This window comes from Eurytemora carolleeae, unplaced genomic scaffold (assembly GCF_000591075.1).
Source record: "Eurytemora carolleeae unplaced genomic scaffold, Eaff_2.0 scaffold14, whole genome shotgun sequence".
Classification (NCBI taxonomy): domain Eukaryota; kingdom Metazoa; phylum Arthropoda; class Copepoda; order Calanoida; family Temoridae; genus Eurytemora; species Eurytemora carolleeae.
This window is the reverse complement of record NW_019396079.1, coordinates 202874-217356: the sequence shown is the minus strand read 5'-3', so window position 1 is coordinate 217356 and position 14483 is coordinate 202874. Positions and strand designations below refer to the sequence as shown.

At 31.8% G+C, this 14483-nt stretch overlaps 1 protein-coding gene across 1 annotated transcript in view; it reads left to right on the top strand.

Annotated features, from left to right (window-relative positions):
* Positions 1-14483, top strand: part of LOC111715664 (regulating synaptic membrane exocytosis protein 1) — a gene marked incomplete in the record, with an annotated part of 52189 nt that overhangs the window by 32056 nt on the left and 5650 nt on the right. The window contains 15 exon segments of the mRNA XM_023491022.1: positions 65-121; positions 920-1034; positions 1798-1843; positions 2242-2315; positions 3462-3550; positions 4246-4308; positions 4504-4587; positions 5322-5369; positions 7388-7459; positions 8105-8199; positions 8540-8621; positions 8958-9020; positions 10097-10248; positions 10578-10625; positions 12728-12814. Of these exon segments, the coding sequence (XP_023346790.1) occupies positions 65-121; positions 920-1034; positions 1798-1843; positions 2242-2315; positions 3462-3550; positions 4246-4308; positions 4504-4587; positions 5322-5369; positions 7388-7459; positions 8105-8199; positions 8540-8621; positions 8958-9020; positions 10097-10248; positions 10578-10625; positions 12728-12814 (1175 nt within the window).

Below are 14483 nucleotides of genomic sequence, written 5' to 3'. Positions count from 1 at the left end.
TCAACTACCATACATTGCCCGTCCCTCCCTTTAATAAATAAAGTTACTAAGTTTTCCTAAACAGGGACAATGGACAGTACAGGAATCCCTATGCAAAACTGTATCTTCTGCCGGACAGAAGGTAAACAAACAAACAAATTTAAAACAATTTGTAAACAATCAAACAAACAAATGTAAACAAACAAAAATATGTAAACAAACAATAACAAATGTAAGTAAACAAACAAATGTAAACAAAATAACAAATTTAAACAGACAAACAAATGTAAATAAACCAAAAAATGTAAATAAACCAACAAATGTAAACAGCATAACAAATTTAAACAGACAAACAAATGTAAGTAAACAAACAACTGTAAACAAACTTAAACAGACAAACAAATGTAAGTAAACAAACAACTTTAAACAAACTTAAAAATTTAAACAGACAAACAAATGTAAGTAAACCAACAAATGTAAACAGCATACTAAATTTAAACAGACAAACAAATGTACGTAAACAAACAAATGTTAAAAAAGTTAGCAAACAAATGTAAAAAATTAAGAAATATAAAAAAAAAAAAATGTAAACACACAAAAAAATTAAACTAATTACGAAAAAATGTTAACAAACAAAAAAAACAAATGTTTTTATAATAATACACTAAAAATGTAAAATAAGTCAATTTCAAAATACCAGAAAACAAGCTGGTAAAAGGAAACAACAAATAATATAAAGAAAAATTAAATGTAACATTATATACTATGAAATAAGAAACCTAATCGTATAGAAGCAAATAAACATGGAAATTAAAACAAAGATTTAAAGTAAAAGTTTCACTTCACTCTTACAAATAAAAAGCCAAATAATAAATCAAAAGATTTTATAAATAAATAAATCTACTAAATAAGAAATGAAATAATATAATAAATATTTTAGTGAGCGGTCTAAACGTAGAACTAAAACCCTGGCAAATACCAATCATCCTCGATGGAACCAAAGCTTTGTTTATCTAGCGATCAGGAGACGGGATCTTAGATCTAGAATACTAGAGGTAATAAGACCCCCCCCCCTCCTCCTCTTATAAAAACGTTGGTTGAGCCTAAACGACAGTGTACACGGTACACTGTAAAAACAGCAAGATATTACTGTGACGTATAATGTCTGCTCAGGAACTGGTTTAAAGTAAGACGACAACCGTCTATAATCAACCTGCCCAGGAAAGTTCCTACCTTTGTTTACAATATGTGTCATTGTTGAGATAAAACTAGTTCCCAGCATCTAATAAAGTCGTGCAGAAGTACTCGCGAAAAAAAGTTGTTTAAAATAAAAACACAAGAAAAAAAGTCCGCCATCAGCTGTACAATTGTTTATGACTTTTTTTCCTTTGACTTTCATGGATGAAATTTCAGGAAATACAAACTTGAAATATAAAGTCATGACTTTTTGCAGTACTGAATTCTATGACTTTCCCCCTCAGGACTTGGTCATACAAATTAGGACTTTTTTTATAAATACTTTTTTTGAGTGTGACTTTAATGGATGTTACTCTTTAGATCGACGTTACATTCAAATGTACACACAAAGGCATACTAATAACTATCTGATCTGTGAACAATTATATATTTGAAATATTTGAAATATGTTTACACACATTCGTTTATTTCTTCCTGCTAACTTGATTATAAGATATTTACTAACAATATTGTAAGTGGTATCTGTTTTATATACAAATAAATACATATACCTCTCATACAATTATATTGAACAATATTCAACACTATTATAATAATAATACTTTAATTACATATTTTCAGGTCACTGTTTGGGACTATGATAGGTTTGGGGCAAACGAGTTTTTAGGTAAAGGTTTATTAACATCATCTTACCATCTTTTATTATTAATATTGCACAATGCACAAATTGGAATTTAAAATTTGTTTGCGATTTTCTAAAAAAGAACTTAGTCCTAACTTAACAAATTTGAGCCGCATCTCAAATCCCCAAAAACCGGTTTCAATTGAGCGCCGGCTTAAATCTCGAAACCTTGATTGCGATTTTAAGTGGAACCAACCATATTTGAGCCGCGGCTAAAATTCTTTAAATTCGGTCTCTGATCACTTTTATCAAACGCTAGGTTTCTAATCACTATATTATGCAAAATTATTTGTTTACACCTGAAATCTTTTATTAATTATCTTTGTAATTTCTATATTCTTGTTTAAATTCTAACTCGAGAATAAAATCACTCTTTTATTCAGGTGAAGTAACAATAGATCTTGCTGTGTCTCCACTAGATGAAGAAGCTGAATGGCACTATCTTTCCGCCAATCAGGTATCAGTATTCTATCTTTCTGCCAATTAGGTATCAGTATTCTATCTTTCTGTCAATCAGATATCAGTATTCTATCTTTCTGCCAATTAGGTATCAGTATTCTATCTTTCCGCCAATTAGGTATCGGTACGCTATCTTTCCGCTAAATAGCTATCAGTATTCTATCTTTCTGCCAATTAGGTATCAGTATTCTTTCTTTCCGCTTATTAGGTATCAGTATTCTATCTTTCCGCTAATTAAGTATCAGTATTCTGTCTTTCTGCCAATCAGATATCAGTATTCTATCTTTTTGTCAATCATATATCATCAGTATTCTATCTTTCTGCCAATCAGATAATAGTTTTCTTATTTTCCGCCATTAAGGTATGTTTCCGTCAATCAGGTATTATAGTAATAGTATTTCTTATTCATTTAACATGTATTGCACTTTTTTATTTTAATGCTCTGTATGCTTTAGCATTAGTTCTTAGTCTTTCTGACATTTAAATGCAGAATCAAAACCAATCATTACGTTGGTAGATCAAAGGTTATCTAATCTCTAAGGTTTCTAACATCAGTATCTTCTAGCCTCTATAAGCATCCTTTTTACTCAAAGAGACTTTTGAATTTTGACGCAATCATAGTTACATTTAAAAAAATGCGAGGCATACCAGTTTTACAGCGGTAACCTTTACACCACTAATAAATAACTGAGAATATATCCTCCTTTTTCTATCTAAAAATTTCTAATCTCTAATTGTGGTGTCGCAATAAAAGTGACTCACAAAAATTATGCAACTAAGACGAAGAACGTTATTTACAGAATTCAGAAATATTTTAGATAAAAAAATGACGATATCTTTCCCATTGTTGCTCAGATAAAGATTTAAAGCATGCAGTTGTGAATCGGGTATACCAAACTTTAAATTTATATTTCACTGCAAACTATAAACCAGGAGGAGAAGGACAAATTCAGTTGACATTACTTTACGACTTTGTGACTTCGTTGCTCGGCAAGTTCTGATTTTACGTATAAGAAGGGCAATTTATTTGGTGACATTCTTCTCAATAGCTCTTCAATATAGAAGTTATGATAAAAAACATATATTTCAATCTTACGTGCATATATTTTACTTCAGTTATAATTGATGTTATTTTGTATTCAAGGGCCGTGCTTCCCACCATGGAGATTCAAGACAAGGCTGGCTTTCAGATTCCCCCGTTTCTGATTATGACGAGGGGTATTCACTTTATAGGTAAATATATATTTATTATGACGAGGGGTATTCACTTTATAGGTAAATATATATTTATTATGACGGGGGGTATTCACTTTATAGGTAAACATATATTTATTATGACGAGGGGTATTCACTTTATAGGAAAACATATATTTATTATGACGGGGGTATTCACTTTATAGGTAAACAATAAACATATATTTATTATGACGAGGGGTATTCACTTTATAGGTAAATATATATTTATTATGACGAGGGGTATTCACTTTATGGGTAAACATATATTTATTATGACGAGGGGTATTCCCTTTATAGGTAAACATATATTTATTATGACGAGGGGTATTCACTTTATAGGTGAACATACATTTATTATGACGAGGGGTATTCACTTTATAGGTAAATATATATTTATTATGACGAGGGGTATTCACTTTATAGGTAAATATTTATTTATACTGACGAGGGGTATTTACTTTATAGGTAAACATATATTTATCATGACGAGGGGTATTCACTTTATAAGTAAAAATATATTTATTATGACGAGGGGTATTCACTTTATAGGTAAGTATATATTTATTATGATGAGGGGTATTCACTTTATAGGTAAAAATATATTTATTATGACGAGGGGTATCTAATGGTGGTTGAAGACGACTGGACTGTGAATAGTATTGATATGCACTCATAGAATCAATCATTATTAGGGATAATCTAGTAGATGGTAGAAGACGACGTAATCATCGGTCCCATTCACCGCACAGAAGACAGTAAGTATATTTATTTATCAATAAATTTCAGAGTTGTAAATGTGTCAAAATAAATGCATATCTAAAAGTACAGTATATCCAATATTTCAGAATACAGTGAAAGAATTTAGATAATGTCTCCTTGAAAATTACTCTGTGGTTAGTGCCACTGCTGAAGATTATAAGCGCTGATTAAAAAAAATAATAATTTTTTAGAAAACTAAATGGACGTGAGGATCGATGGCGAAGTGATAGTTATGATGATCGGTGCCGAGATGGTAGCTCATTATCTCACAACAGGTTTGAAATATCAAGCTGTTTCTAATATCCCGGACTATTATTAGAAAAATATCTATTGGAAACTTGATCAGTATTCTGGGTGTTGTTTTCAGAATATCATGAGACTTTCCTTCAGATTGTCTTTATGACTGTAAACGAATGTCGTTAGAAATGCTACGACATTTGTTTAAAGTTTCAATTTTAAAAAGTTTGTTTCGTTTCCTACGTCTGAGTTTTAAAAAGCATTTATTTTAAATCCGTTTGAATCTATCTAAAATATTTATAATTTTATGTAATATATTACATTTTTTGGACTGCACTGTCAACACTCTACACTGCATGAATTACAATTATTCCAAGTGCTGGAGAGCGACATTGTCGCATTATGATGAAGAAACATTAATTTTTAACATTCTTCTCAACCATTGGTTGCTGGTTAGTCTATCCTCGCCTCTGGGTGAAATATGACGACGGGGTTATCTTAATAGATTCAAGCTATAAATGGAACAAGACTAAAGAGGATAGGCAACAATTTGAAATTTGATTTTGAAAAAGGTTTCTTTTACGTGAGTTATAATTTTGGTTTAAAGGGAGTGTTTACAAATTTTAAAGAGTGTTTAAAAAAACAAGATTAGTCTGAAAACTCTTGAACTCTCGTTTCAAAATTTTACAAAAAAAATCTTCAAATTGTTAAAAACAAAATGCTTTGAGTAGATTTTTAAAAAATTTTGCTTTTTTTATTTATTTCTTTTTAGATTCCATTCCCTGGACAGCAGGTTGCCACACCATGGAACACCGTTAAGGTCAGAACAAATTTGTTTTCTGATTTTTTTTTTTAATTAAAGAAATGGACTGAAATATCGCCACAAACTCAAATTTTCTAATCCATATCAATATAAATATTATTGCATCTTAATGTCGTCGACATTTATATTTCAAACTATTTAATCTGTTAGATCAGAGTCCCAGTTTGAAATATTAAAAATATAGGGATTAAGAAAGATTACTTGTGGCGAGTTTTCTGTACCTTTGATAATTGTTACTGATGTGTACAGTGTTCAGTGTGCACTGTGCAGTGTACTGGTTTTGATGTGTAAAGTGTACACCTAGCACCATCTGTTATTTATGTGTACAGTGTACAGTGTAGAAATAATGTTGTTGATGTGTACAGTGTACAGTGTAGAGGATACTGTTGTTGATTTGTACAGTGTAGAGTAAAGTGTTGTTTATGTGTACAGTGCACAACTAGCACCATCTGTTATTGATGTGTACAGTGTACAGTGTAGAGTATACTGTTGTTGATGTGAACAGTGTACAGTGTACACGTTTACATCTAGCACCATCTGTTGTTGAGGTGTACACAGTGCATTGTTTACAATTAGCACCATCTGATGTTGATGTGTACAATGTACAACTAGCACCATCTATTGAATTTCAGTATGTCCAGTCCCCTGGAGGAATTTGAACTATCCCTACAGAATATTATTGATAAGATTTACCTGGGGTTTCCCTGATTTTTGGTAAACAATCACTTTAATACTGTACTGTAGCTGTCGAGTTATAGTAATTATTTGGTTTAGATCGGACCCACTCCATCTAGGACTTTATCAACATGGGTTTGCCTTGGTTTATTTTGTTCAGTTTAATAAACTTAAACTTACATTGATTTTCTATAAAATAAACTTCAAAAAGCATATTTTAATCTGTTCTTGTAAAATGATAATGTTTTTTCATGGTTGAAAACATTTCTCTCAATGAGTATAAAAATAACGAAAGATGATTTGTTCAAAAGTTCATCACAAAAGTGATTGAGTTTTTGGGTAAAATCCCACATTTTCTATTTCCTACGTCTTTGCAACCTGGTGGTAAAAAAATGATAAGTTCAACTTAGATTTTTTGATTTGCAGAATTATATAGTTTGAAATATCTATGTTCTTCGACAAATATATAGGATTTAAAAAATCTGTTAAAAGTATTCTCAGGCCAACATAGTAGTTAAGCTAATAAAGATAGATTTGTCGTATTTGTATTTTAAATTCGATCAGAACTTTTTAGGTTGGTTTGAAAAAGTTAAACATAATATTAGGATTGCTTATATAGCAGTGTAAGACTTAATAATAATAGTGTTTAATTTCAACCCTTCTAGCGTAATAAGATCTATAATTGGCGTAAATTTTTAATTTCATGGGTTGGGAAAATTCGTCTTGTTAAGGTGACAACATTTGTTCAAGTTCTTCTAGAACTTTGTCGCGTTTAGTAGCAATCAATGTTTAAAAAAAATTAGAACGAAAACAATATTTACCAATAGAATTTTAACAATTTCCTAATATTGAGAATCGGATTCAGATTCTATACAATCCGTAGAGATATCTGTGACGTAATGGGTGACATTCAAGAAAGTCTAAAAATGCAAACTATAAAATCATGAATCCCAAATATATTTTGCAGTGTTCCGTATTAGTTTTTTATAAACAAATATCACAAATTCAAATACTTATTTAATTTTGAAAAAAATCTGGATTTCCAATCACATATTGTCCTCTAAATGTTGATTTCTTAACCATAGATTAAAATAAAATAAGATATGTAGAATGTAGATAGATTGAGTAATTAAATATACGATTGGAGTATCATGTATACAACCAATGCTCAGTTATTTTTTATGAGGCTTGTAAAGCTTTTCTGTAAATTTGTTTCCAGGTAAATTTTTTTAAAGTGATAAAATTGTTTTTGTAAAAAAATGTTCCACATATTTAGTCCATACAAATAGGCTTTTCTTCTATAAAAAAGATTTTTCTTAAAAATCAATTTACCTGTTTAGTTACGCTGACAACGCAGACTTTAGTGATTCTGATTCTGAATGGTTGGAAGATAGGGACGGGTGGTCAGATAGGTAAACTAACTTCATACTTACCTATTCATCCAACTTTTTCTCATACTTACCTATCTATCTAATATTTTGATACTTACCTATCTATCTAATATTTTGATACTTACCTATTTATCTAACTATATGTTGATACTTACCTATTTATCTTACTATTTTGATACTTACCTATATATCTTACAATTTTGATACTTAACTAGTTTATCTAACTATTTTGATACTTACCTATATATCTCAACTATTTTGATACTTGCCTATCTATCTAATATTTTGATACTTACCTATCTATCTTACTATTTTGATACTTACCTATCTATCTTACTATTTTGATACTTACCTATCTATCTTACTATTTTGATACTTAACTGTTTATCTAACTATTTTGACACTTACCTATCTATCTTACTATTCTGATACTTACCTATCTTTCTTATTATTCTGATACTTACCTATCTATCTAACTATTTGATATTTTCCTGTCTATCCAAATATTTACCTGTATACGTCTTACTATCTTGATACTTACCTATCTTTCGAACTAGCTTCAAAATAACCTATAAATCTAACTATCTTGATATTTATCCATCTTACCTATCCATCTAATTATCTATATAGCGATCTATCTATCTATCTATCTATCTATCTATCTAGGAGGAATGTCCCAAGGTCCGGTGATTATTATATTGCACGAGGAACACGACCGCGAGCACACAGCTACGAGGGCTCACGCTCGCGGGGATATCAAGGAATTCATGATTCTCTAATTTGTGTCTGTTTTGTTGTTGTTGAGAACAAATTAACAAAATTAGCTTAATGAACGAAATGAACGAAAAGAACAAAATGAACGAAATGAACGAAATGAAACAAATTAACGAAATGGGGAAATAAAAGAAATGAGCAAAATGAACGAAATGAACGAAATGAAATAAATTAACCAAATGAACGAAATAATGAAAATGAACGAAACGAATGAAATGAACGAAATGGCCTAAATGAACGAAATGAACGGAATGAACGAAATGAAAAGAAAGACCTATGAACAAAATAGACAAAATTGACAAAATTAACGAAATGAATGAATGACAGGAGGACCTGAACCCCGACTTTTATCTCGTGAAACTGATCAGAAAAGTGCCTTCCCCAAGACCCAAGATCCACCAGAATCAACGTAAGCTACAAAAAAGATGTTTTTTATAAATTGTCCAACATATTTTATATAATCAATTAAACTAAAGGAATTTACATCTTCTAAGAAAGTTGGTATTGATGTGGAGCAAATCAATGTAAAACAATAGCCCATAAAGAAAGTAACATGTTACGTGATTACCTGAAATTTCTTTTCTCCTGTCATATATATATAAACATCCTTACAAGAATCTGGGCTGAAATCCCCCTCCCCAAAAAAAAACAGTAAACTAGAGGCCATGGTTAAACTTCCAGTGAGTCTAAATTTTAGAACTCATTTCACCCTTGTAATGTAGATATTTCGTAAATCCTGTTTCAGGGTTCAACCATCCACATCAGCTGTAGTTACAACCTCCCAACAGCAGGGGTCAACCCAATCCAGGTAGATACTATAGCAGGGGTCAACCCAATCCAGATAGATACTATAGCAGGGTTCAACCCAATCCAGGTAGATACTATAGCAGGGGTCAACCAAACCCAGGTAGGTACTATAGCAGGGTCAACCCAATCCAGGTAGATATTATAGCAGGGGTCAACCCAATCCAGGTATATACATATAGCGGGGCTTAACCCAATTCAGGTAGGTACTACAGCAGAGGTCCACCCAATCCAGGTAGATACTATAGCAGGGGTCAACCCAATCCAGGTAGATACATTATAATACAGCAGGGGTCAATCCAATCCAGGTAGATACTTTAGCAGGGGTCAACTCAATCCAGGTAGATACAATCGCAGGGGTCAACCCAATCCAGGTAGATACATTATAATACAGCAGGGGTCAACCCAATCCAGGGAGATACTATAGCAGGGGTCAACCCAATACAGGTAGATATTACAGTAGGGATCAACGCAATCCAGGTAGATGCCATAGCAGGGGTCAACCCAATCCAAATAGATACATTATAATACAGCATGGGTCAACCCAATCCAGGGAGATACTATAGCAGGGGTCAACCCAATACAGGTAGATACTACAGCAGGGGTCAACCCAATCCAGGTAGATGCCATAGCAGGGGTCAACTCAATCCAGGTAGATACAATCGCAGGGGTCAACCCAATCCAGGTAGATACATTATAATACAGCAGGGGTCAACCAATCCAGGAAGATACTATAGCAGGGGTCAACCCAATACAGGTAGATACTACAGCAGGGGTCAAAGCAATCCAGGTAGATGCCATAGCAGGGGGCAACCCAATCTAGATAGATACTATAGCAGGGGTCAACCCAATCCAAATAGATACATTATAATACAGCAGGGGTCAACCCAATCCAGGTAGATACTACAGCAGGGGTCAACCATAACAATGTAGGTACTACAGCAGGGGTTAATCCCAATCCAGGTAGATACTATACAGGGGTCATCCCAATCCAAGAAGGTACTACGACAGGGTAACCCTAAGGTATAAATTCCATTCATTTGTAAATTATTAAACTTAAATTAAATATTTTGTATTTAGAACCCGAACCAGTTCCCTTGGTCCTAAACCTCACCAGGCTCAGATGCTTCAACAGCAACAGCAACAACAACAGCAGATACAACAGCATCAGGTTCAAGGACAGCTCCAGCGACAACAACAGATGCAGCAACAGCATCAACAACAACAGCAAGGTTGGTTTAACAAATTTATAATTAAACGACAAGGTAAATTCAATTGGCATAAACTGGCTTATTCATTTTACGTAGTTTTTTACTTTTAATATTTGCGCTAACTGTTATAGATTAATTTCAGGTTGCATTTCTTTTCCACTTTTTACCACCACTTCATTAGCATTTAACATTTTTACCCTTCATCAGTTTAATAGATCTAATTTTAACACTTTTAACTCTTTACAATTTGATTGGCATTAAACTCTTTTTACAAGAAAATTCTAAACTTTTCCTCAGATCTGATAAAAATATGTTTATTTTCCTAAATAAATGGTATAAAATGTAACTAGGAGCTGGTAGAGGTCGTCGACCTAAGCCTGGACAAGCAGCAGCTGCAGGTTAGAAACTAAACATATTTAAGAGAATTCTTCATTATTTTCTTTTAGTTTTAAAATTTATGCTAATATAGGTTTATTCTTAATCAAAACTAACTTAAGAATTTTAGTTAAACCCAGAACTTTGGAGCCGTCGAAAGAATCTGTAAAATGTCGTCTTGACATTTTTGCATACTATTATCCCTAAATCTCGGTAACTGTAAAATAAATAAATAGCCATAAAATATTCGGGAACAGTTTTAAAGAGCTCCGGATAATCATTTTACTAAAAAATTAAATATCTTCAGCATTCCATTATAGTAGTAGGTTTAGAAGACGACATTTTATAAATTATGTTCTGGGTTGAACTGTAGGATCAACTGTTTGACTTTGTACCTTATAATACAGCCGGCCCTTTCTATTTCCAAAGCCATGAACTAAAAACACATGCCTTTAAAAATCAATTAAAGAGTTGTACATGAGAATTAGTTTTACTATTTGACTGCACTGTTTAGTGGTTTTCCCTTTATAAAATAATACCTGTAGTGCCCTGCGTTGCCCAGGTTACTAATAGTTTCCTAGGCCGTTTACCCGCGCTTGAGTTTAAATTATGATTTTAGCTGAATTGTGCCCGGTGTTGCCTGAAGAATTGAAAAATATATTTTTTTAATTAGCCTATAGGTTACCCCCGGGGTACCCAAGGGTTCTCTCAACAAATTTCAGCAAATTAGGTCCAGCCGTTCGGCCAGCTATAGCAATATAAAAATATGTTTTATTATATAGATCTGCATATTTTCATTTTATTTTTAAACTGCGAAAACGTTGAACAATTCTTTTTGATGAAAGTTGAAGTTTGTTAAAAATAGTATGGTTAATTGGTTCAAACTAGGAGATATACATTTTTAAATATAAAATTTAATTGTTAAAGGAACTGACAGCGTAATTTTAAGCGACCCTCCGTTTACAAAGCCATACATGAGGTACCCTTTAACAATTGTCAATTCAAAAATGATCGGGATATCCTTGTTTTTCTATCCAAAATGTTTTAAAATAGAACACGAGGAAAGATGGTGTTAGTATTTATAAAAAAGGTTAATGGATACTGTTGTGAATTGATCATGTAACTTTTTAAATGGAGGGTAACTTGACATTTAATGAACAGTCCTTTTAAATAATATTTGTCCTGCATGGATCTCAATGATAAAATAATCTAAATTATATTTGATAAACTTTCTAGAAATAGAGAAAATAGATTTAGTTGAAAAATATTTAATTTAATGATATATCATTAATTTGTTTAAGGTAGGAAAGTAAATAAAACTAATTTTCGTAAATAAATAATAAATATATAAAATAAACATATTTACAGTGGTAAATTGCCTCAAAAAGGGATTGTTTTAGGTTTATTGTTGTCAAAGGTCTGGACTATTTGACAAATAATTCGATTTATACCAGTTTAAGGTTAAATTGTTAATTTTGAACCAGTTTAAGGTTAAATTGTTAATTTTGAACCAGTTTAAGGTTAAATTGTTAATTTTGAACCGTTAAATAAAAGGCAAAAATAATTAAAAGATTTTAATATTTTGTTCGTTTTTCGTAAGAAATAAAATATAGATTTAACTTCCCCCCCCACAAAAAAAAAATGACTTAGAATTTTTTGTTGTCTTCTATCAATTTAAAACTCTAAGTGAAATCCGGGATGTATTAAGAATCTACTGATCAATAATCGGTAAATCATACAATAACACCAATATCTGATCAATAATCGGTAAATCATACAATAACACCAATATCTGATCAATAATTGGTAAATCATACAATAACACCAATATCTGATCAATAATTGGTAAATCATACAATAACACCAATATCTGATCAAATTTATCGCTCATCAACGTAATTATTCTGGAAGGATAAGTCCTCAGGTTGGTAACAGACAGTTGATAACAAAACTTTTAGTTAATAGAAAATCTTTTTCTCGTCTTAAAATTATATAAATCTAGTTATTTGAGAAGATAGTTGGTTGATATCTTAAACCAAAAACCTGTTACCTAGTGTAAAATATTATGAAAAACATGTTTGGTACAACCCTGCTGTACTGCTGTTATTATGTACTACACTAACAGTAGATGGAGATTGGAGAGCTCCTCACCAGAATAGTGTGACCCATGTTGACCCTCATGCTCCACTAGCTGGACTACCTCCAGGAGAAGGTAATCCCACCCTAAACCTGCAATCTCTTCAATCCAGGACAATCCTAACCTAAACCTGCAATCTCTAAAATCAGGACAATCCCACCCTAAACCTGCAATTCTTTAAATCCAAGACAATCCCACGCTAAACCTGAAATCCTTTAAATCTAGGACAATCCCACCCTAAACCTTCAATCTTAAATCCAGGACAAATTCTTCTAACCCCTGCAATATCATTTATCTAGTACAATCCCTCCTTAACCCTACAATCCCAGAGATCCAAGACAATCCTTCTCTATAACTGCAATTCCATAGATCTATGACAATCACTCCCTCAACCTGAAATCCCTTAGATCCAGGACAATTCCTATTAAAACCTCCAATTCTTGAAATCCAGAGAAACACAATTAAATTCTAAAATCCCTGAATTCCAATACAAATCATTTATTTACAGATTTAACAAAACCTTTCTCTAAAAATTCCTCTTTTTCCTTTTACCCATTAATCAATAAATGCACAATGCCTTCTTCGCTTTCTATGTGTTCTCATTTTCCATGGTTGCTTATTAAAGGAACTGATTACTCGCCTCGAACTCTTATCATCTCTATAATATCTTTACACACAACCAGAGGTGATGTAGACCTCTTATGAATTCTGTTACATAAAGGAAACAGTCAAAGTTTGAAATATCAAAGGTTTACACACATCAGGCTGCAAAGATAAAGATATTATAAAATTATAGTTTGTGCGTTCAGTTCCTTTATTCCTCGCTTTACCCATCGTCTTTGTTATATTCTGTATTTTATAGCAGAGACGATATTACATAGAAACCAACCCTGACTTGCTTAACACCTTTATTCTCAGTTCTCACCCAGATAAAGAGCTTTCCCTGAGGACGGAAATAGTTTTTGGATTTGTAAACAGACATTCAAATCCAACAACATAATATATAATGATGGAATCTCCTGTTTGATGAATTTGTATAAAGACAAACAAAATTTCATCAGAAACAATTCAAGGGTGAAACCATTTCATGCATACTCAAGGTGTTTATACATTGTACAAGGATCTAGTCTAAATAAAGGAATAATTGCTGTCAGGAAAGCCTGAAAATCTTTAAATAAAATTTTTTTTACAAGATTGTTTCCTGACATGTTACCTGTACAGTTTACAATGAATGACTAAAAGAAAAAGAAATTCTTTCAGAAGAAATGAATTTTTTGTGTGGATAAGGTTTCAGTTCTGAAATGGCTTTTATAGAAACAATTTACGGAAATTAATCTCGTTCTTTTTTTAAATACTTAGTTTGCCAAACCAGTTATACGGATTACCGTTCGACCTTTGAGCCTTCTCAGAACGCCTCAAGTTCTCAAATTTAAGATACAGAAAAATCCTGTTTTTACAACTAAAGATTTTCAATATCTAGAGATTTATCTTGAGATATATTGAAAAACGTGAAACTTATTTGAACTTTGGTGCAATGTATTGCAATTGAGATTCACAATACATACGTACAGATAAGAATGATTTTTTTAGAAAAAGTCTTGCATGCATTTTATAGTTTTTATATTTTAATAGTTTAAACACATTATAGTAGAAGTGTATCTGCATTGGTTTTTAGGCAATTTAGGGTCAAAACAGATATATATATATATATATATATATATATATATAGATAGATAGATAGATA